This window comes from Arvicanthis niloticus, chromosome 16 (genome assembly GCF_011762505.2).
Source record: "Arvicanthis niloticus isolate mArvNil1 chromosome 16, mArvNil1.pat.X, whole genome shotgun sequence".
Taxonomy (NCBI): domain Eukaryota; kingdom Metazoa; phylum Chordata; class Mammalia; order Rodentia; family Muridae; genus Arvicanthis; species Arvicanthis niloticus.
This window is the reverse complement of record NC_047673.1, coordinates 35,268,845-35,293,732: the sequence shown is the minus strand read 5'-3', so window position 1 is coordinate 35,293,732 and position 24,888 is coordinate 35,268,845. Positions and strand designations below refer to the sequence as shown.

The window sequence follows — 24,888 nt, the reverse complement described above, 5'->3', positions numbered from 1 at the left end:
TTCAAAACTGAATATTAACTGGGTGACTAATCTTGTAGGTGTTAATATCTGAGTTAGGCATTAAATGTGGTAAAAAAAAAATAGCATTATACATTCCCTTTAAAAAATGTATATGTATGCTGTGTTTTTCCCCTGAATCCCAGAAAGACACGCCCTTTAATAGAAAGGGCGCAATGAATCAAGGTCAGGTGTCTGAGCTAAAAGGAAGTTAATTTTTCTCCGAGGTCACCAGGAACTCATTAACAAGGTCACAGTTAGAATTGAGTTCTCTTGGGACCCAGATGAGAATTTTCTCAACTTCCCATCGCATCAAACCCATAACTTACTGTGTTTATGGTATTTCAATTCTTTGTAAAGTCTTAACTGTGACTTCATCAGCAAATCCTAACAGGGGAACTGGCCATGATTAATCACTATTATTCATTCTGTTGGGTCAAAAAAAGTAAGAAAGAAACTAACAGAGAAGATAAAAAGCAGAGAGCATGCACACCGCAGGCGGTCGCTTCTTGTGTCTACTGTCATTTTCTGCAAGCACCCTGAAGTTTAAAATAGAAGGAAAAGGGGGCGTGGGGGACAAACACTAGAAGTGTTCCTTCTGTGGTCTAGAAAAGCATTACATCCGCTATACAAATCCTACTGAAAGGGTTGGTACATTTCCTACCTTCACACTAATTAGTATCCACAAATTTACCTAGTAAGTGTGAGCGAGACTAAAGGAGAAAGCCAAACCTTACCGAAACTGATGAGCAGGGCCGAAGTCACCTGTAGTCGTTCACATTAACGCCCACGTTTAGAAAGCTAAGCCAGAATGTTAGATTCCCTATAATTCGTCCATGTTAATCTAACTTTAAAATTCTTTAACTCAGGACATCCTCCAAGAAAAGGTCTTCAAGAGGTAGACAGCAGACACAGGCACCTATCAAAGGACGACTCGGTGGAGACGGTGCTGCTGTTACACGTTTATTTAACAACTCTGTCCTGTCCACTCAGACCCCAGGTGTGACTAACGGTGTCACGTTTGCCACTGAGACACAAGAATGAAAACACAAATCAGAACTGTGCAGGCAGATGACACTCGATGAGAACTCTTGTTAGCGCACCAGAATCTGGTTTGGATAATCAATTACAGTAGCAATAACAATAATCAATTCAATAACAATCATACCCATTGTTCCTAGAGTCAAGCACTGGACAGCTAAGCATTGCCACCCAAGACCAAGCAGCCCCAAGCCACTGACTGCTGTCACCCAAGTCTGTAGAAGGCCAATAAAGCCAAGAGTCCTAACTAAATTATGACCTTTTCTTTTTAAATCCACCCAGGTTTAGGGATAGCTTGCTCTATAAGGCAAGCTGATAGAGCAAGTGATCACCATACTAATGACAAAAGGCCTTACTAATTGCTCACGGACTATGTTTTGATCTTTAAATACACTATCTACTAGACAACACCTCCATTTCTACAGGCTCCGAAGATAAATTCTTTTTCAAAAAAAAAAAAAAAACACTCAGGAAGTTGGGAGTTTAACAACTCAGACCAACAGTAGTGCCTAAAGTCTACATTAAAAGAAATCCAGGCCTGGAGGGATGGCTCTGTTGGTAGAGCGGCTTCCTTAGAAGTACGAAGGCCTGGGTTCGTATTGCCAAAACCCACGCAGAAGCTGGCACTGTGGTTAACACCTGAGACCTCAGCACTGGAGGAGCAGAGACCGGCAGATCCTCAGGAATTGCTAACCAGGCAGCCTAGAAAAAACTTCGAGCCCTAGCCTCAGTATAAGACCCTACCTTAAAAATAGAGGGTGAGTAAAGGGTTAAAAAAGAGTGGAGAAGACACTCAACTTCCTCAATTAGACTCCATGTAAGCCTGCCCAAGCAAGTGAACCTTCGTACACCTGTGACAGACAGACAGACACACACACACACACACACACACACACACTCACACTCGCACGCATGCACAGTCACACAGGGAAAAAAAGCAAGACCTGGCTCTTAAAGAAATAAAGAAGAAGGGGGGCAGAGGGGGGAGACGTAAAGAAGAAAGGAATGAATGTGGGCAGTTTAAACAGATAACAAACACAAGGGAACAGCCAGAGGATGAAAACCTACGATTTCTGAGTAAGACTAAGGCCCCGCTACAATGAAGAGCCGAGTACTTGATCTGTAGCAGGTGAAATTTAAAAACTGTAAAACCATAGGACAGGGTCCTGAGTGTGTGCCGCCACCTGCTTAACCAGGAAACTGACTTTGAACCATTTCCCTGTTGTTCTCCTTTAAGAATAAAACCAGGAAAGGGGTAAAGACCTAAGGCAGGCAGCATGGTTGGGGATGGGTGAGTCACCTAAGCACTCCATTTCCCCTTCCACTTCTTTGGCTACTTTTTAAACTATTTTTTTTTTTTTTTTTTTTGCAATAATAAGAAGAACCACTGCAGCTTTTGGCCTTATAAAGCACTACCCAAAGCAGTTTCTCTTAGCCTGAAATTCTCTGGAATTCACATTGTCTGATACAGTAGCAACCAGCCACTGAGTGGCTGGAATGTGGCCAGGCCAACTGAGAAAGTGGGGTTTTCAGACCAAATTTAAATAACTTTAAAAGGCGCTGGTCACTTCTGCTCCTTTAAATAGCCTCTCAATTCAAAGTACATGCTGACAAGTGGACCTACAATGTTCAAAATATGTTTGTGGTTAAAATCCTAAAGATAGAATTCAATGGCGAATAGGTCCGTCATCAAAATCCAAGTCCTGTAAACATCTGCCTTACAAATGCAAGGTTTTCTGATGTTCTGGCATGAGGGACACCACTCTCTAACCCTCATACCCGTCCTTAGTAGCTGGCTCACCGGAATCGGCCGGAGACGAAGAACCCTGGCTTACCATCGTTCCTTTACAGCTTTGCCTAATACCTAAAAAAAAAAAATCACATCTTTGCGTTCGACCTGACTTGTGAAAACTAGTTTGTCTACCAGCATACGCTTTTTGCATTTGATGGCTTTTCTGATGGTTTAAAGATGAAAATTAAGTTGACAGGAAGTGGTAATGATGTCCTCATATTTGCCAGCCCTGAGGCACCCAGTTGTTCCACCTGCATTACGACTCAATGTGCTTGTCAAAATGGCCGCCCCAAATATGTCCTCTGAAAGAGACACAAAACTCTTGCCCTGGTCAGTAAGACAGATCAGAGGCAAGGGGTCTCTAAGTATTTATATAGAGGCTAATGTGACAGTGTTACCAATGTTTAGTTTGTGGTAGGTCTTCAGTGCAAGCACCCTTTCATGTTTATTATTTCAAATAAATAAATAAATGAATAAATAAATAAATAGCCAAGCTGTAGAATGGCCAGAAGACATGACCTCTTGACAGCTGTCACAGATCCTTTCCTGGCTCGCCTGTAAGCAGTTACACCTAGGGGGACCAGCAAGGCTGTTATCATGGCATCCCAGCTGCTTCATTACAAAGCTGGCCTGAGGGAGCTGTACTCTGGCCACTAGGCAGGTGAAACCAAGGTTTTGGTAAAGGTACAAACTTCTTCACCAGGTTTGTCCCAGTTAAGACGGCTCCAGGCAAGTCAGAAGACCTCCAGGCAAGTCAGAAGACCTCGTAAGCAAGCAAGCTACGACTTAGTGACCTCCAGATCACTACTACAGCAGCCCCGGAGGCCCAGGCTCTGCCTTTGAACAGCTGTGCTTGATTAGGCCAAAAACCAGGAAGGCGCCTCTCCAAGTGACTCAACAGAATGCTTGCAAATTCCAAACCTGAGGGCCCTGACTGGTCCCTAACTCAAGGCATCTGACTTGCTGAACTGGAAACGGGTCAGTGACCTATGGAATTGCATATGAACTCAAGAAATGCCATGATCCTTTTCCAAATGTATAATCAGGCTGTTTGTCCACATTAGGCTCTACTGAAGGATTGTCTTATCCCAGGTAAAGAAAGCTGAGCTGGCCTCGGGAGGAGCAGCACTTTTTTTTTTTTTTTTTTTTTTTTTTTTTTTTTTTGGTGGTAGTGTTAGCAGCTGCTTTTGTTTTGTTTGGTCAGCCTGGATATCCCTAGCTTCCCTGTGTCTCCTGTTCCCTTTGCCTTGGCTTCCAGAATCTTGGCTTTACAGATATGATCCACCACACCCTGCTTCCTTTTAGCACAAAAATTGGGTGCTTCCTTTGGTTCCAGGCTAAGCATTCTAAGAATCAGAAACACTAAGGAAAATCAGAATAACCAGCCTCAGATAAGCCACTGGGCAGACTGTAAAGCTTGCTGTGGTTGAGCGAACGTTGAACAAAAGATCTACAGGAACAAAAGGGTGAACATTACTGTGAGCCTCCTATAAATGTGCAATGTGCCTATATGAACTGTATATGGAAATATTTATAAAGCAAATGTGTCAAAAGTGAAAGGAGGGAACTGGTCAAGGAAGGGGCTGAGAGGGGGCAAGAGAGGCATTTCCTTTCCTATATTATACAATTCTTTATGGCAGGGATCTTTGGTTTTTAACAAATCTTTTACTTGAAACTTTAGCCTTAAAAATACTTTAAAGCTCAAGGCAAAAGATATAAGTTACTGAGTGAAAATTAATTTTAGATTGAAAAGAGTCCAATACAGTATTTCTAAAGCCTGAACTATGCAGCCATTGACCAATAATATATATGTTATAGTATATATTTTACATACATATTACATGTGTATATATTTATGTAAGTATACATATATTTTATGTAAGATGTATATTTTAATATATATCCATTATATATATATTATGTATGTAAGTTCGCTGTCTTCATTGCATTATATATAGATGGTTATGAGCCATCATGTGGTTGCTGGGAACTGGAGGCACAACTTCCTAAGGAGCAGCCAGTGCTCTTAACCACTGAGCTATCTCTCTGGTCCTACTTTTTATTTATTTATTTTTAAACCACCACAGTGGCAAATGAGAGACAACTTTTTCTAGTAAGTTAAAGCCACTTGAAACGAAATGAATTCTATCCTAAAATAGTGTCTCACTACACAAACCACATTTGCTAGAATTGGAGAGTGTTTTAAAATTCCCACCCAGGCAGTGATGGCACACGCCTTTAGTCCCAGCACTCAGGAGGCAGAGGCGGGCATTATCTCTGTGAGTTCAAGGCCAGCCTGGTCTACAAATTGAGTTCCAGGACAGCCAGGGTTACAAAGAGAAATCCTGTCTCAAAAAACCAAAACCAAAACAAATCCCTTCTCCAAGACTTATATTTGACAAGTGAGCAAATGAAGCCCAGGGAAGATGAGTTTGGCTGTGCTCAACAATAATTCAGGACGCTGAATTGAGCTCCAACCAAAGAAGGCGTTGGGGCAACTCTGAGCTCTCTAGTACTTTTCAAATGTGTGTCAGGATCATGAAGTGGGACTCCTGTTCCCATGATGGAGCCACAAATCACAGGCTGCATCTGAGCACATCTGAGCAAAATCAGGAAGGTTCTCCAGTGGTCTCGAGTTACAAACCATGATAATCATTTTTAGTCTAAACAAAACAAATCCTCCTCTACGTTCTTACTTGAGTAATTTTGTTTTAGTCATTGTAAAAGTTACTACCAGCCACATTACATTTACTTCTTTAAGCAACCACTGAAATAGAAAAAAACATAACATGAATCATAACGTAACTGAGAAAAAACCCTATAGAAAATACTTGGAAAATGTGTCCAAAGAGCCACCCTGAAGGCTGTTTCCCGGAAATGACGTAAATGTCTCCCAGAATCCTCTTGCCAAATGTGCTACTTTATGTTTGTTAAACCCTAAGGAAGCATAAGTTAAATGAAAAGGATTTTCCCACCATATAAGACGAATCTAAAGCATGAATCTAAATCTACCTCACAGCATATTTCTCTCTATTTTGGGTAAATGTCTTCTATGTTGATTTGAATGACCGGCCCCAGGCAAAAGGCCTACCTGGAACATGGCCTCTTTAGAACAAAGGTCTCTGAAGCTGGAACTAAGGACATGTGGATGAGAGCATCTTGACTTTGAGAAGGCTCTGAATCCAACCAGAAGTGGCCTCTCAAGAGGAGATATGAGACAGAAGGACACACAGGGAAGAAGGTCCCAAAGGCAGAGACACACTTTTAAGTGAAGTACCAAAGCCACAGAGTGGTGCATGGCCTGCAGGCACCTATCTGCAGACTTCATCCGCTTTGTCCTGATCTGTTAGTCACCCTGGGAAATGATTACATTTTAACATTCACAGCTTTATATTGAGGTACAACTGCTAGGCAAAATTATGCATTTGATATATACAATCTTATTCATCTCAAGTTGGATTCTTTACACTTCAGTCTGTTAGAAGGTGCTCGTCGGTTCTCTTAGGAAGTATTTCTCATACTTTTCCTCCCCTCTAAGAAGTGACTTGCTAACTATATTTTCAGTAGAACTACTAATAACAATTATAAATACTTATTTAATGCCTATGAAATACAAAGTCTTGATTACAAAGCTGTTTTAACTAAGGACCGAGAAAGAATCAAAACACTCTTCTATGTTCTCAGGAGTTCACCTAAAAGGCAACAGGCAGGGCACAGTGGGATCAATGATATTAATCAAGACAATATCTCCAAAATGACCAGGACAATGTATCCTCTCTAGTCAGAAAATGTATTTCCTCTCCCTGTGTTCACAAACCTATCTTTTTCATTTTGGCCATCTCTCTGTTCCTCTTACACACTGATACAATTTTTTTCTTACTTTAAAAATAATGTCAACTATCCCAATAAAATAGCAGCATTTAAAGACAGTGTTCTAGCTAGAACCTCATGCATCTCAAACCCCAGGCTGCTAAACAAATTTCTTCTCGTCTCCACGACACAACGTTAAAATACACAGCATTAGTTGTGCTGCCTCATGTTTTAAAATGACATATTAAAAGTACTGTGAGATATCAATACAGGAGTTAATACAAAATACCGGGTACCATGTGACTGTGTGAGCATCTTCTCCATGAACTCTCTAGCCTGCGTATTTGAAACAGCTGTAACAAAATAAAAACGGTCTCAGACCAAAGACATCTGTAGCAGCTGTGAAGATCACAGAGGGAAGACAGATAAGCAGCGGATGCTAAAGAGGGCATAGGAAAAGCAGAACCATTCCAACTGGCTGCATTTTAAAACCCTTTACCAGTGAACTGGAAAGCAGGGATTGAGTAGGCATTTCCCACAGTCAGAGCTCCGTCATGGATACAATAACTGGCTACAGAAAGGTCCTGGCCCTTGAGGACTGGAGCCAGGAGCAGAACCAAGCAACAGGCAAGATCAGAACCAACAATGAAAAGTCAGAGTCTTTGCTTAGCTCAGACCAACAGGGAGGCAGGACAACACTTCTCCCCTTTCCCATGCTGGAGATGTGGAGGGCGTCATAGGCAAATGATCAACTCTCCATAGTTGTCATTGTGCATCTACTCTCCTGGAGCTTCTGTCTGAGGCTCAGAGCCTCGGCAGCACGCGCTGTCTTCCTATAGGTAGTGTTCTGAGACCGGTTCTAACTGCAGTTGGCTGGGAAATCTTTGGCAGCTGTGGCCATCTGAGCAGCTATTGTTTGTCACTGCGGTACTGGTGCCGGCAGGATTAGGCTTGGAGCCAAAAATGGAATTCTATTCATAGCCTGTCAAGGCTGGAAAGCAGCTCGGAATTCATTTAACTCGAACTTTCAGAGGTCTGCAGAAAACACTAATAAAATTAACCAAATGGTCATTCTAAAGCCACACAAGGAGTGGCCGAGGTCAGTATCACCAGCTTCTCTTCTGCTTTTACATCTGTCTTACAAGCTGCTTCCGATTGGAAATTAGTAGTTTCAAAACACAAGATCAGAAAGCAAAGCAATTTCACCATGAATTGATTGTTTTTAGTATTCTACTAAAGTTATGTAGTGGAGGGAAGGAAGGAGAGAGAGGGAGGAAGAAAGGGAGGGGGGAGGGAGGGAGGGAGGGAAAAAAAGACTCAAGCTACTGTAAGGTTAATATCAGCAAACCTCAACTTAAGCATTAAGTGCAAAATCTTACATGTAATTTTAGTAACTGACATTCAGTGAAATAGATAAGCAGAATTCTCCTTGATCTAACTGGTCCTAAGGACTCCACGAAAACAGATTTGATGGGGGAAAAATGTGCCAGAAAAGGCAGGAAATAAAACCTTATTAGATTTCAGAGATAATACATTTCATTATAAAATAAAAACTAGTCTGAGAAATAGATTAAAAAAAAAAAAAAAAAAGAGGTCTATAGTCCTTAAACATCCACACAGGTAACTTTTTTTTGGTCATTTTGTTGTTAATGAATCCCTGGCTTTGTGGTGTGTGTGGCCCTCCATTTCCTTCCTTTCTAGAGCTATCAAATGTTACCGGAAACCCTCGGAAGTTGTTTGCGGCTGTAGCTACTTCCTATTGCACTTTGTCAGGTCTCCCTTCCAGCCACAATAAAATGCCATTTTCTCATTGCCTCATTACTCAGGAATACAGGACTCACTTACTAAGGGAGCATGCAGCCAGAACACGGTTAGGTGCCCAGCGTGTCTACTGCTCACTGTCATAGTCTGTGATTAGGAAATGCTCTGCCCGTAGATTACTAACTATAAATATTCTATCTCTACATCTATCTGTAACCCTCTACTGAACAGTCACACCATCCCTTACATCCCAGAAAGACAGTTCTTTATGAAATATTCTATCCTACATGTAGGATAACGAGGAAATCTGAGGCCCTTGTGTATTGGTGTTCTGTAAGAAGCACAAAAAATTTATAATACAGTTCTTTGAGTATGAACAACTCAGTCCCAGACAAGGTTATGGAAAGAACAGGGGAGGGAGGAAATAGTAAAAGTCCTCCAAGAACAAGTGCCAACCAGGGGAGCTGGCACTTGTAGCTCTGGCTATTTTTAATAAGATATAACAGCAGCACAAGGACAAAAATATCAAAAATGTAGGCATCTTTTATCTTCAAGTGAGAAATGATTTATTTCTTAAAGGGGAAAAGAACTAATTAGTAGTTTACTACCCAATTCTAAACATCTACCAGCAACTTGCTAAATCTCAAAAATATGCATATTAATAATGCATATTCTAATTGTTGTAATTTAAGTGACTAAGCACCTGGAGAGGCAACACTCAGTCTGTCTAAGCACTCTTGTTTGCAGGAATGGGAAAAGTTGGACCTTTTATTTCAGAGTTTAATAACTTAAATAGCTGCTGCCCCATTTCAAGAAAAAAAAAAATCAATCCGTGTGAAGTATTTCCACTATTACGTATAACACATCAGGGCAGGGGACGACTGCTCTACTTACATGGACTTTAAACTGTGAGTGGTTAAGACACTGTTTTGCAATACTTAAAGCTAAACAAACTTGCAAGTTCCTTGTATCATTGTTCTACCGACACTAAGCTAAATGGATGTGACAGACACTGGACAGACTACCTACCTAAAAACTTTCCATGGCCTTTTATACAAAATAGTCAGTAATTCCTACAATATACACTCAATGGCAGCAGGCTTAAGGATCTAGGATCATTTAAGAGCATTGTGGTTTATAATGTGAAAAAGGCCACAGAAACAGTATCAGACTAAAAGCAACTATTCTCTGACACAGCATTCTTTAAGATACATAATAACCACTGCAAAACCACACTTGCACATCCATGACACACTACCCAGAAACCCAGTGAGGAAATTCATGCCTGCGGCTTGAGCCCTGGGTGGTCTTGACCTCTCTGAAGTCATGTAATTATTTGTAAATGTGTTTGGAGTCTCTCTGCCCTTCTCACAAGGCCCTTCCCTGGGAAGATTTAAAGGATTTAAGTGGGTCAAAGTTGATTGCAAAATGCAAAGCACAAATCACAGGGAAAAAAGTGTGGCTCGCACTCTCAATACAGGGTTAAAATGAGGCTAAGACACTGCAGGGTTAGGACGTGTGAGGAAACAACAGAAAATTAGAAAAAAGAAAAAAAACAAAAAACAAAACAGAGTTTGCTGCTCTCTCTTTGGCTGTCCCCTTGAAGTTCAGGTCTCAAAGACAACTAAGATGTACAAGAAAGAGCACCAGCAGCATCAGAAGAGCCTAAAGTATTCTAAACTATTGATACAAAGACTTTGGGTGGAAGTTCAACCCAACCCAATGGAGCACTCTGAGCTGGAGACGTGGCTCGGTGGTGGAGTGTTTGCCTAGCATACGTGGGTCTTTGGGTTCAATCCCCATTACTGCCCCAAAGTGGGGAGGAGTAAGCCACCCTCAAATTTCAAAACCATTTTTAAATCTCAAGTGGACAGAAATACATGACTCAGTTGATCAAGAGATTGACTTACAATGTACCTGCTCATACAATCACACAAATCAAAGCAAGGATGCCTTGCTTGTACCCGCTAACCCACTCCTAATTTATTTAGCATGGTCACAAAATATAGTTCTTCATATATGTCTTTTCACACAGGAAGGACAGCAGTGAATGAAAATTAGTCAAACAGTAACGTATTTACTAGAGAAGATACGAGCCGATGAAAGAACCAGAGAAAGGCAGACAGATACACATCTACAGTCAAATAATAATTTGCCCAGTCAATCACTACCCTAAAGGGATTTTTCTAAACCATTCTGCCTTGCTTACCTAGGAATGAAAAAGAATAGAAGCAGTTGCCTCTGTGCTTGGAAATACAAACTGCATTATGATTCAGTGTGGAAAGCCCAAAAGATGAGTCTTTTACTATGGCCCACAGCATGATCCCTAAGCACTGGAACAAGTCAAGGGGCAGAAAGGATGCTGAGAAAGCACGGCCACAAGCATGGCCACGCCTTTACTGCTGCTGTCCTTAAAAAAAAAAAAAGGTAAGGTGAAATAAAGGAGCTCTGGGGTGGGTGGCTTAGATAACATGTAGCAGCTCAGAGCACACTGGGAAGATTCCAGCTAAGCGACAGGGCAAGACAGGCAAGGGTGGGTCAGCGAAACAGGGGTGGGGGGGTATGAGCGTGAGCTCAGGGTTGGTTAGTGTGCTAGTTTTATGTCAGTTTCACACAAGCTAGAGCCATCAGAGAGGAGGCAGCCTCAATTGAGAAAATGCCTCCATAAGATCAGGCTGTAGGCAAGCCTGTAGGGCATTTTCTTAATTTGTGATTGATGGGGGAAGGGCCCAGACCATTGTGGACGGAGCAAGCCCTGTCCCGGGATCTATAAGAAACCAGGCTGAGCAAGCCATAATGAGCAAGCCACACCCCTCCATGCCCCTGCATCAGCTCAGGCCCTCACTGCTTTGGATGAAGAACTGTTATCTAGAACTGTTGAGTAAAATAAACCCTTTCCTCCCCAAGTTGTTTTTTGGTCCTGGTGTCTCATCGCAGCAATGGAAACCCAAACTGAGAGAGTCAGTTTGTCTGTGAAAGGCAACTGGTCTGTCGTTCTCCATCCCCAGCCCCCAGAGAGGCTCCAGAAGCCAGAGCACCAATACAGGGGGAACAAAACAAAACCACAAGGTTAAGACACTAGGGACTGGAATCAAGGACTTTATGTAAAAGTGAAAGTTCTCACTGGGAATCTTCCTGTGCCCTTTGAGTCCTGCATTACGTGACTCACCTACTTAAGGAAGTCAGTACTGTAATCTAGAAGGGATGTGACCACCAGCCCTGTGTGCAGACATCACAAGTCTCAGTGTTGTTAGGCACAGAACGCAAGTAACTTATGGTCATTATGAGGAACACAGACTAGGCAGAACTTATGGACAGATATTCTGGGCGTCCTCAGTGGTATAGCTTAGAGAGACACAAGGTGAACTCTTTAATGTGTTTTTTTTTTTTCTATCAGCTCCAGAAACCCATGATACTAATATTTCTATCTTTGTTGGAATTATCTAGTGCTCCTTTAATGAAGCTCTTAGAGGGAGGGGTATACACATACTTATTGCATTTCTAAAACTGAATAGACATTTTTTTTAGGATTCAAAAAAAGCAATAACTGAGCTTCTATATCTGCATCAAGGGGCCAGATTACACTTAAAGATACCAAAGACAAGTAAAATAGACAAAGTAACAGATGGCAGGGTACTAGATGTTAGGCAAAAGTGAAAAGGGAGGAATGACTCGTGATGAGCGGTCTTGAAGATATTCAGAATGTTCATTCCTACGTGAAAACCAGGAAACACGGCATCACATGACCTCCTGAAGACTGAATGTTAATGGCAGCATTACTTCCTACAACCAAACACATAAATGCCCACCAATCATGGATAAACTGTATCACATAAGGACTACCAAAAAAAAAAAAAAAAAAAAAAAAAAAAAAAACCAAAAAAAAAAAAACAAACAAACCATGGACTTAAGGCTCATACAGAGTTGCAGGGTGCATGAATATCAAACATGTTGAGTGCTAAACCCCCTCCCCCCCCCAAAGTTTATACCATGTGAGCACATTTATGAAAATCTGTAAAATCTGTGGGCAAATTTATATATAACTCCTATGATGACAGGGGACACCAGGGGTCATCTAGGGATGGGGACAGTGAGAAGGGCTACAAAGACCTAGGAGGGAATTCTTTAGAATCACGAATATGCTCACTGTCTGACGAGGTAATGGGTTCCTGGGTCTGGACAAATGTGGATTTACCTCGTGCTAATTATACCCCAAGGGAGCTTTTTAAAAGTAAAAAGACTTACATTGTATCAAAACCTTGGAAGACAGCAAATTCACTGAGAATAAGACTTGGGTCTTTTCGGAGGCAGGCACATGCCTCAAGAGTAACCTTCAAAATTATCGGGGGACAACTGTAAATTGTCTATCAGTCCTCAAAGCTGATAACAGGTGGGGTCAGTTTCCTAGGGTTACTAGAGAATAATGAAGCATGTAGAGCTCACACTGGCCCCTTTTGTCTGGGGCTCCTCCTCTGTCCTTGGCATACCACAGAGCTATGATGCTTCTGTTTGTGTGAGCAGGCAGAGTCAAGGCTCCAAACAATAAAATATCTGTGTTCCTGCCTCTCTCTTGCCTTGAGAAAAGGCACAATTTACGTTGAAAGATGCAAACTGACCCTAACTGATACTGGATATAACCAAACAACAAGGAAAAGTTACTAAAATTTACTCTGTTAACAAAAGTGTCTATGTTAGGAAAGGAAAGTGAGTAAAGCCTTTTGCCTGTGTGCCCTAAAACAGAAACCTCACCAAGTCCTACTTATAATTAGTATACTAGCAACTGCCTGAGATGGAGAAAGACAGGCTCAGCACCATAATTAAACACTGGAAGATACTAAAAAAAGAAGTTCATTCAAGCCTGCTGCTTGGAGACCAAACTTCAGAAAATTACTGATCTCAGTTCCAGAAAGCTTATTTGAGAAAGAAAAAAAAAATATTCCTGTCAACAAAAAAAAAAAAATATTGGGATGCTTTCCTGATTTACAAAATAACAATGGGTAGGTGTTTCAGTCTATACAACATGTTCTAAGAACTTTATAAAGATTCTGGAATACAAGTCATTATTCATAAAGGCCACATAAACACTAGCTTTAGTCCTTACCTGTCAGTCAGGTGGCCAGCCCGTCATCTACCCTCCTAAGCCTGTCTCCTGGGATCTTAACTACTCTACCTGCTTCTCCCATCTTCGAAATCAGCCGGACAGCTCCCCCAGGGCCTTCTACTTCCTGACTGCCCCACATCATCAGTGTGACTCCAGTTACTGCAAACACCTTCACCACAGGCTGTGTCAGGCTGCTTCACACACGACCTTCCCCGCGCTCCTTCACATCCAGGATGCACTTCACATCCAGACACTTTAAACATTAGGCTTTCTGTAGTGTACCTGATATACAATAATCCCCGGAAGCACGGGATTGTGCCTTACGTTTGTTTACCCAAAGGAAATGTAGAGTTGTATGAATCCACTAAAATCCTGCTTGTCATATGTGCATGAAACAAGCAGCTGAAACACGCAAGAGAAACGGACTGCAGCACATTTTCCACAAAGGACTCTGAGGAGTCCAGGAGGAGGGTCTTAATAAGAGTGTCAATCACTCATCTCGAACCCTGAAGCCTCCCTCCCTAATGTCTGTTTCCTCCCCAGTCCCAGGAGAAAACCTTAACGAAGGCCACATCTCTGAGTTCCGGCCTGGTGATTTTCCTCCTTCAGCCATTAATTACTAAGGACCCTGATTTAAGGTCTCTAGGTGGTGTTCCGGGTCAGTAAATCACAAAAGCTTTCTTCTCTCAGAGAGTCTTTCACCGGCTCCCACAATCCAGCCTCCATTTTAACAAACCACCTCTTAAAACTCAGTGTCTGCTCTACGGTCTCAGGGGATGAGGCAGTCTATTGATGTCCCTCGAGCCCTGAGGATCACACCTAGACTCTCTGCTGAGTTGGAGAGATACTTCACTGTACTTACTGTATTTTCTTAACAATATGTTTGCTAAAGCATGGTTATTTTTGGATCTTTAAGGACATGGTGCTTTGGGAAACTCTCTACTAACCATAGTTTGGGTCCTGCCTCCTCTCAGCAACTAGCCCCATACACTACAGTCGGCTTCTACTCTTGTCTGCCTGCAAGCTGTAAAAACAACCTGCTTGGAGACGCACTCTCTCCTGCTGTCTTCACCCTGGAGTGAGAGCTCACCATGAACTCCTAGAGTGTGTGTCACAGAAGACACTGGAGAGTACCAAAGTCGGCAGGCACCATTTCCTAAGAGGCACAAGGGAGAGACTCAAAGAGAAGGCAAGGCTAGACCAGGGCTTGTACAACAAGCCATGACACTGGGAGTCATTATTCCTGAGACCTAGCCTAGACAATTTAAACTTTCTATTAATTATGCCCAGAGCTGCAGTATTTGCTCAGACACTGGAAGGACATTTATTGGTTGCTTCCCTGTCTCTTCACAGGAGACTTAATCGAATCGAAAAGAGGGATGGAAGGCAAAAAAAAAAAATTTTCAAGTCTAATTTCTTAAGCAGTTTTAAAAAGAACTAGTTACTTTTATTACATATTATAGATATAATATATAAAATATAACTTTTGTTAAAATACATTTAATATATAAAATATATTTTACTTTATATATGTATATAATATATATTATATAATGTTATATAGTATATTATATATATTAATATAGTATATTATATACAATCTATAAACACTAGCTTCAGTCCTTACCTGTCAGTCAGGCAACCAGCCCGTCATCTACCCTCCTAAGCCTGTCTCTTGGGACCTTAACTACTCTACTTGCTTCTCCCATCTTCAAAATCAGCCCGACAGCTCTCCCAGGACCTTCTACTTCCTGACTGCCCTACGTTTTTACTTCTGGGCTTTTACTTCTCTCTTTCCACACTGGGGCCACACCTTCAGTTCAGGCATGCTATTTGGACTCTAAACTTCCTCCGAAATTATTTTAAACTTACACCTTTCTTCTTTTACAGCAAGTGAGACATGTTTCAAATTTTTGCCTCTTAGTTTGTGGATACCTTTCTTTCATTTGACTTCCTAGCAACAGTGGGACCTAATTACCACCTGAACCTGGAAACAGTACATATCCCACTGCAGCATCAGGCCTTGTGCTAGAGGCTGCCTGGCCCGGCAGGGTCAAGCCATGCTGCTAACCCACTTCTTAGCTCCAAGTTCACCATGACCTTCAATGCTGAAAAGAGACCACTCTCAGATACTATACATTTCTCTTCTATACACCTCAGTTCTTCAAGGCTCAATCTGTCTTGATGAATCGTTACTTTTCTAAGAATCCGATCTAGACTAGCATTTGTGTCCCAAAAAGCTAGGATACAATTATCCCTAAACAAACAAATTTATGAAGCACTCAAATCTTGAAGTCACTCAAATACTAAAGAAAATATTTATAATGGCAGGCTGAAATATGCTGATGAGAGTTTTACAAAGTAATAATTTAACGAGAGAGAGAGAGAGAGAGAGAGAGAGAGAGAGAGAGAGAGAGAGCGAGCACGAGCGCACACACCCACATACACACACGGGATAGAAACACACACAAACACACACACACACAGGATAGAACCTCACATACACACACTGGGGATAGAAACACACACACACACACACACACACACACACACTGGGGATAGAACCACACACACACACAGGGGACAGAACCTCACACATACACTGGGGATAGAACCACACACACACACACAGGGGACAGAACCTCACACATACACTGGGGATAGAACCACACACACACACTGGGGATAGAAACACACACAAGATAGAACCTCACACACATATACACACTGGGGGTAGAAACACACACACACACACACACACACACACACATACACTGGGGATAGAACCACACACACACACTGGGGATAGAAACACACACAAGATAGAACCTCACACACATATACACACTGGGGGTAGAAACACACACACACACACACACATACACTGGAGATAGAACCACACACACACACTGGGGATAGAAACACACACAAGATAGAACCTCACACACATATACACACTGGGGGTAGAAACACACACACACACACACACACTGGGGATAGAACCACACACACACACTGGGGATAGAAACACACACAAGATAGAACCTCACACACATATACACACTGGGGGTAGAAACACACACACACACACACACACACACACGGATAGAACCTAGGGTTTCACATGTTAGGCAAAATGCTTGGTTGCTAAGTCCCATCACACATTTTCAGGAGACCAAGAACAGTAAGTATTATTACCTTTATTACCTCCATGGGCAGCTACATATGGGCGCTTCCTATAGGAACTTAGAACTCAAGCGCCTCTCAAGATTTGCTTTTTTAAGTTCAACGCAGTAACAAAGTAAGACATAATGTTATGGGAAGAAGAAATGATAACAAAGATGAAACTTGGAGACTTCTGACATTCAAAACAGGTGAGACAGAGGCCTAAGAACGGCTAAATAAGCCCTGCTCTCTAGAACGTCAGGTTCCTCAGATCCTACCAGCAGAGATGGAGAAGACACATGCAATATTCAGTAACTGATAGGCTAAGCAATTTCATTTTCCTACAAGTAAACCTTTCTTTCAAGGTTACAGTAGCTGTTGTTTTAACTGGTTAATAATAATACACAGAATTGTTCGGCACTCAATGTGGCAAGTTTCCGTAGCAAAAACAGGAGCTATGTGCTCACTCTACAAATGATAACTACATCGATCATCTCTTTGTGTGCGTGTATGTGTGGGAGGGAAGGGGGTTAAAGAAGCCCAAGAGCAAGGAAAGAAATGAAACATTATTAAATATGGAAGAGCAGAGACTGTGAGCTCACAGGATCAAGAGAGACTGCTGACCGTGGAGTCAAGCACCTAGAAAGCAGAGGGCCCCGGCCATTCATTTTTAAGTCATGAGCATACGCGTGTATATGTGTGTGAGGCTGTATCTGTGAGCACACGTGCTACAGAGGTCATTAGATCCCCTGGGGCTGAGGTTATCAAAGGTTGAGAGCCACTTAATGTGGGTTCTGGGAGCTGAACTCAGTCAGGTCTTTGACAAGAGAGCACATGCTTTTAACCACTGAGCTATCTCTCTAGCCATGGGTGTGTGTGTGTGGTGTGTGTGTGTGTGTGTGTGTGTGTGTGTGTCACAGACTTCAGACTCAGGGTGCAAGACTTTACTATGAAGCAAAAACTATCAACCAGCTATATGATAGAAGGCCAAAGAGGTACACATGTGTTTGGATTAAACTTCATCCACAAATAAAACCTTGTTCGGAGGAAGTGAAGAGGGAAAAGAGGTACCAAACCAAGGAAACTTCAGCAATGGAGAAATGCTAACTCCTAGCTCTCAATTGGGAGAGTGTACTCACACGAGATCCATTTAGAAGCATGAACGTACCTGTTTTAGGATGTATCGAGAAGAATCCTTGTGGATTCCCGCTTGTAATTCTGTACGTCAGCTTGTCATTGGAGCTGGAATCTGGGTCAAAAGCCTCAATCTGGACCACGGATACATCCTTGGGTGAGTTTTCCATGATTTCTGGATAGTACACAGGCTCTGATGTCTGTGGTGCGTTGTCATTGACATCCTCCACCTCTATGTAGACTTCTATGAAGGATGACAGAGGCACTACGCCCTGGTCTGTGGCGTAGACTGTGAGCCAGTAGTGGGAAGTTGACTCTCTGTCCAGTCGGTCTGAAGTCTCTATAACACCTAGAAAGCAGCAGCCAAAGAAGAGAGTTAACAACAAGCACAAGATGCCACTTGTGTCTGAGAACGACGACTTTGCTGGTAGCTTATGTGTCACTTACAAGACGCACGAACTTCAGCACGTCTTTGTGCCTCAGCTTCCATGACTAAGGGATGGAGATAACTGCCTGCTCCTTAGTGGCTGAATAAATGAGTTAATACCTATGAAACAGTTAAATACGCAGCATATAATATAGACTAAAGAAGTATTTACAATTACCAGTGTCAAGCAGTCAAGCAGGCCACTTTAAAAAAATCTATGATCTAAGCTGAGATTAAAATTATACATATGGATCTCAGTGATTTCGAGGCCAGCCTGACCTACAAGGACAGCCAAGGATACATAGTGAGACCCTGTCTTGAAAACTCATAAAGGCAAAAGCAAACAAACAGAAAATCTATGATCTAAGCGTGAAAGTAACCCAGGAGATAGGCACTAAGAGATCGTATCATGGTTTAATACGCTGTTTTCCAAAGATAAAATTTGCAGCTGGTTGATATGTGTTGAGTTTCATGGAGATTAAGCAGGAAACTAAAGACACACCAGAGTGAGGGTTCAGCTACATGGCCTCAGTCCCACTCAGTGAGCCATAGCCCGGGGACAGAGACCAAGAGTAACATTCCTGTAGACATCTAGAGTAATTGGGGTAAGGCTACTGAATCCTTAAAGAAAAAAAAAAAAAAAAAAAAAAAAAAAAAAAGCTAAAGGAAAAAATTAGGAAAAATTTGCAAGCCTAGCGTAAGAGAGTGCTCAAGTGTCTTACATGATAAACCTCTTAACATCTTTAATCATCTTAAGCAAACAGACAACAGGTATGTTCTAAAAACATAAATTCTCCCAGTTACACTCCAAGGGCATATCTTCCCTAGCTGCTCCTGGTGTTTCTGGTTCCTCATATAAAACACAGCTACTATGCACTTAATGAATAAACTGCCCATGTATCTTGGCTGGAGCTAGGATACAGTCTTCCACTGGGACCCGAATTAGGACACAGTTTTTACTGAGAGAACTGGGAAGAGAGGAAGCATATAACCACTGGGGGGTTGGGGGGGGGGGGCGGGGAGGGAAGACTCAAGAGGATTGGTGTTATTTTGGCCCAGTTACAGAAATCTACTAAAACCTCAGTTCCAGGATCCTCCCCTAACAAAGTGATTAGAAGTGGACATGCAAACTCTCTTAAGCAAATTTGGTCTTTCATTTAAGGGTGGGTGTAGTCTTGTCTTTCAGCTCCCAGGATGATTGATCATTGTGAACTGATGACACCTTGGGCGTTCAACACCACACACCTGACTACACTTCAGAGCTCTTCCAACCTCAGAATCACTAAGGTTCCCCATCCCATGCGGAAATGCAAATCCAAGGTCCCCCATGTTCAACAGTAAGACAGTATTTATTTTATCCACTAACCCATATTATGCACTTAAATCATCAAATAGACCCCTTAACTGTATGCAGCACAACATTTTGAAATGTGGATACACTACAGAATGGCTCAGTTGAGTTAATCAACTATGCATTACCTCAGTCTATAGATATTCCCTCTTGTGGGGGTGAGGGGGGAGAGGGAGGGAGACCAGTTAATACTCGTCCAATTCAGACACAACACATTGTTATTAACTATGGTTAATAAAGTCCTTGCATTTAGGATGACTTAAATTTAAATCTTTGCTTATTTGGGTGTGTGATATCAGAAAAAGTCACAGCATAATGAATAACCGAATGCAAAGTGGACTACCTTAAAATGTCTACAGCCATTTTTGCTTAGCAGCTGATTACACCCAAAATGATCCCCCCTTTTCTTTAACCCAAACGCCATCTCTATGTATTCGACAATGCACCAAGTTAGTAAACCCTAGCGGTTTGCATCTTGAACAAATACATCTTTTCTATCCCCCCTTGTTCATTGCAAGCCATCACTTTACCCAAGGAAGTCAGAGACGCTGGCTGTTTCCCCCTACAAGGGTTACTTATCAACAAAAGGAAGGCGCAGATGCTTCTTACTCTCCCGTGCTGCCGCTCCATTAAAATGCAATTAAATCCATCGGACAAGTGAAGTATTATTAGAAAATTTCAAGCAGACAAGACACATGGTGATTCTACCCCCTGCCTCTCACTTCTAACCACCAAATATTTCATGCTGCTCTCTTTCTTTTTAATCGTAGTCCTCTCGATGTAATTATAAGCTCATAAAGCAATGACAATTCTATAAACAATTTGCTCCAGACTCACTCTATGCCAGACATCATGGTAGCCCCGCACTGTATCGCTGCACCTTTTCTGAAATGCCTCAACTAGTGATGCTATCGTCTCTACTTCATGATGCAAACTTTGGATGTGAGGAACGGTCCCAGGGCCCAGTAAAGGACAGAGCATTGAAATCCAGCTCCAGCACAGTTCCTGGTCAGGTCTATTCTGAGCACAATGATTGGAGAATAAAAAGAGCTTCATGTGATCGCCTTGAAGACAAGACAGGCTTCAGATCCCACGCACCTTGTTAATTTTCAATATTCAGGTGAAGATTATACATTCAGTCAAATATAATAGCTTTGAGGGAAAGACATGAAATGAAAGCATGTTATGATGGACAACAGGTTATTTGCTTTCCCTCATGTTTTTTTTTTTTTTTTTTTTCCCTAGTCTCATCTATGTAGCCTCCTGCTTAGAACTGGTTCTCCCGCCCAATCAACTGAGCACAGGGCAAACAAAGGTCATGTTCCTCTTAATGTGAACCCCTCCTAAGAACTCCTAGCTATGGCCAGGAGAATAGCTGGGTATAAAAAAAAAAAGGTGGAAAACAATGTATCAAATATTAATTAAGAAAGTAAGACTAAGGAGCAAGATGCCCACTTCCTATGGCACAAAGTCACTGGTTGCAGAGACAGACCACACCTCCTTAATCAAGAAGGGGTTGATAGGAATCTAGTCCATTTTTTATAGAAGGCATCTCTAAAATAATCCACATGCCAGTCATCTAGAAGGATGACTAGAATAATGTTTATTCTCTGAGTCACTCAGAGTCCTTATTCCGGTAACCAATACAGCTGCCACCAACACAGGGGAAAAAGTCACAAATAAAATGCCTGCCTTCAAGCCATCACTGGGTGTGAATTAGACAATTGTACTCATTCTTAAAATTCTAGTCCTCTTCTTAATTCTCTTGCCTGTGAGTTGACTTTCAACTGCTGATAACCAGTAACAGCTTTTCTTTGTATAAGAAGTTACAAACTTGTTCTTCCTAGGAAAAATGAAATCTATAGTCTTTAAAGATTTAACACATAAAATGAATCTTTATCTTGAGACTCTCGCAGAGTTTGCATCCTCATCAACCTGACCTGTCTGTTCCTAGTTATAATTTCTCATTTTTTGTGTCTTTGCTTTTAAAACAAAAACAGAACGGTTGCTATGAGACAGAACCTCCTGCCTCTGTATCGGGTGCTGGGATTATGGGTACAAACCACCATGCCTGGCTCATTCACCCTTTAGATAGCAGTGACAGTATGCAATTAGAGAACAGATAAGGCCAGAGTGTCAAGAGGAAGAGGCAACCCTGTCTTCTAGAGAATTCCCTCTAGCCAGATGTAGAAGGAAAATCCAGTTAAAATGGGGAGGAATGAGGAAATCACAGGATTCTTATCTTGTGAGGAATGTGGGAGTCACACAGGATGACCAGGGACTTTCAATGACAGACATGCTGTGCACAGAAGACAGCCCAGACATGCCTGTGCTATGGGCTGCCCAGCAGTGTGATAGAAACGGGAATTGTTCCCTTACTTTAATGAAGTATTTCAGAAGCCTAAGTGCCCAACTTTCTAACCTTGAGAATACAATGAAGACATTTTCCAAAAAAGGCTGCTCATAAGCTGAACAATCTGGAAAAAAGCTGGAAATCTGAAACCATTAGCTAAAACTATTTATCATTCCTAACGTGCTTCATGGGATTGCAAAGCCACCACCAGATGTCACTATGGAAACTGACTTTAAATATGCATCTGTTGAAATGGCTACTGAAGGAAAGGAAATGCTGAAGGGAAAGAAGAAAGATCATGTGATTTCTAAAAAAGCACTCAGCGATAAACGGGACATCTTTTATCAAATTGCTCCCCTTGTGATTTAGGGATCTACGTAGAGGAAAAGGAAAGAGAAAGAAGGAAGAGGAAGGATGTTAAGGGCCAGAGGTGATGGGTGACTTCAAGGAAACAAGAGTCTTCCACATACAGCAAGACTGATGACACACAGGAAGAGACTAAGGTAGCAAGCACAAGACCTGTACTGGTTCAAACCAAACAAAATCCCTGCAGTGAACAGAGGATGTGGATAAAAAGTCCCACCCCTAATCAAGAAGGTACTTGGAAATAAAGCCTGCTGGCAAAGAGAAAGTCAGTTTTCTCTAATGGGTGTGTCACCAGATGTCATAACCTTACTCCAGGACAGACCCTGTGCTGGAAGTCCATAGGCAACACAAAACAGACTCTGGGGTTTTTTTCGGGTGTTTTTGTTTTGTAGTTTTGTCTTGTTGTTAAGTCTGTTTAGTAGGTTCTTGGGTTTTTTTGTTTGCTTGTTTGTTTTTGTCTGTTTCTTTTTCATGAGGAGAGAAAGAAAATACAGAGGGTGAGTAAGGATAAGTAGGTAGGGTCTTGGACTTGGCGTAAGAAAAAGAATGTAACCAAGATATATTATATAAAAGAAAATTTTAAAATTAAAAAAAGAAAGAAAGAAAAAGAAAGCATATCTGTGACAGACCCTCCTCCCAGAAGGTCTCACCAGATAGTTAACCAATCGGGCACTGACGTCTTCTTTCCCTGGCCTGGTTTCCCAGGCTTATGGCAAATAATATGAATTGCTCAAGAAAACAGTTAAAAGTAAACCAAGCTTTTCAGTCTAAGGCTGCTTTCACTGTTACTTCAAATCCTGACCTTAGCACCAACCTCACCACTGACACAGTGGCCTCCATTCCGATAGAGGGACTTCTTGTAAGGCAAAATGACGTTGCCACACTGCCAAAAAAAAATTGTAAGTGATTCAACTTTCCGTGCCCACAGAATACCTCTCTTATTGAAGCTTGCCAATTTTACTTAACGGACCGTGGCTGCTAATGGCTCCTAGGGCCAGAGACTTTGACAAAAACTTTGTTATTTCTGAATCTTTGGTTACTCCTACTCAAAAATAATCAGTCCACAACTTCACAGTACCCTCCTATAAAAGTGGGAGGGGCTCAGGATGTAGCTTCAGGAGAGCACAAACCAGGGAGCAAAAAGGCTTGGGTTTGAGTCCCAGCATGACATATGTCACCCAACCCTTATCTCCAAAATTCAGGGTTTCCTGTTCTATTATAGATACAGAGCACCTGGGACAATTAATTTGAAAAAAAGGTTTATTCTGGCTCACACCATCAGAATACCATAATCAACTGTCACACTGATAGATGTCATAGCTTTTGAGGCTTTTAAAGGAGTGAAATTTTAAAATCTGATTCGTCTTTAAAATGTGATTAATCACATAGATGTCTGCAAGGGCATTACATATATAATATATAGAAAAGATTAATACACAAAGAAATGTAACAACTGAATGAAGTGTAATTGTTTTACTTTGCATAGAAAGAATTTTTAAAAACCTAAATTCTAGTACTTTTGAAAACCAGAGCACTCAATGAATATTTACATGCACATATAAATAACTAAAATTATAATTTCCTGAAGTCGGATGACTAAAGAAAATACCAAACACTTTACATAAGTACTGACAAGTCAGCTGGAAGCGCTGTCTCCTGCTTGTAATCTCAGCACTCCGAGGCTTCAGAAACTGCCTCGGAGTTCAGCGCCAGCCTTGGCTCAAGTGTGAACACAGAATAAATACAAATAAACACATGATCTAAAACCATCATGGGCCACACAAAGTGCTAGGCTGTCTACTCGTGTCCTGCAGAGAAACCGCTTTGTATCTAAGAACACAATCAGCTGCATGTAAAACTCCCAGCTCTAGAGCTGAGCTGAATACACGTTACTGACCAACATGGCTCAACCTTTCACAACCGGTAACTCATCACGGCTGTCATTTATATCTGGGAGCAGAGGAAATCCATGGCAATAATGGCAGCGGCAGCACTTGGTAGTACCAGCCACTTCTGAGTACATGTTTCCTTGGTAGAGGAGCTGAGATGCATCACTGGGAGTGAGCTTGGAGAATTTGAAGGCCCATGGCAGGCTCAGAGTGTGTGCCTTTGTGTGTGCGTGTGTGTGTGTGTGTGTGTGTGTGTGTGTGTGTGTGTGTGTATAAGACACAAAGGCCCATGCCAGGCCCAGAATGTCTGTGTGTATCTGTGTGTGTGTGTGTGTGTGTGTGTGTGTATATGAGTGAGTGAGTGAGTGAGTGTATGTTTGTGAGAGAGTATGAATGAGTATGTGTGTGTGTGTGTGTGTGTGTGTGTGTGCAGACACACGTGCACATGTATCTTAACAGCAATAGAACACTAAGACGGGTACATTTGCTGCATAAAGGAATACCAATGGAGTTCAAATTGGGTAAAAACTAAAAATCTGCCTTATGCACACATTAAAACATATGCAGAAAAAAAAAAAAAAACCACCCAGGAAAAAACAAGCTGAAATGACACAGAAATCCAATGGGCTAAAATGTTTTCATAAACCTGTACATTTCAGTAACAGTTTAAAAATCTATACTGAAAGTGCATAAAGTTAAAT

General features: G+C 41.7%; 1 protein-coding gene across 3 annotated transcripts in view; it reads right to left on the bottom strand.

The window, feature by feature from the left end:
- Nucleotides 1-24,888, bottom strand: part of Fat1 (FAT atypical cadherin 1) — a 119,059-nt gene that overhangs the window by 47,724 nt on the left and 46,447 nt on the right. For all 3 annotated transcript variants that reach the window (XM_034519892.2, XM_076914060.1, XM_076914059.1), the window contains exon 3: nt 17,836-18,150. In XM_034519892.2, coding sequence (XP_034375783.1) covers nt 17,836-18,150 — 315 coding nt within the window. The remainder of the gene's footprint in view (nt 1-17,835; nt 18,151-24,888) is intronic.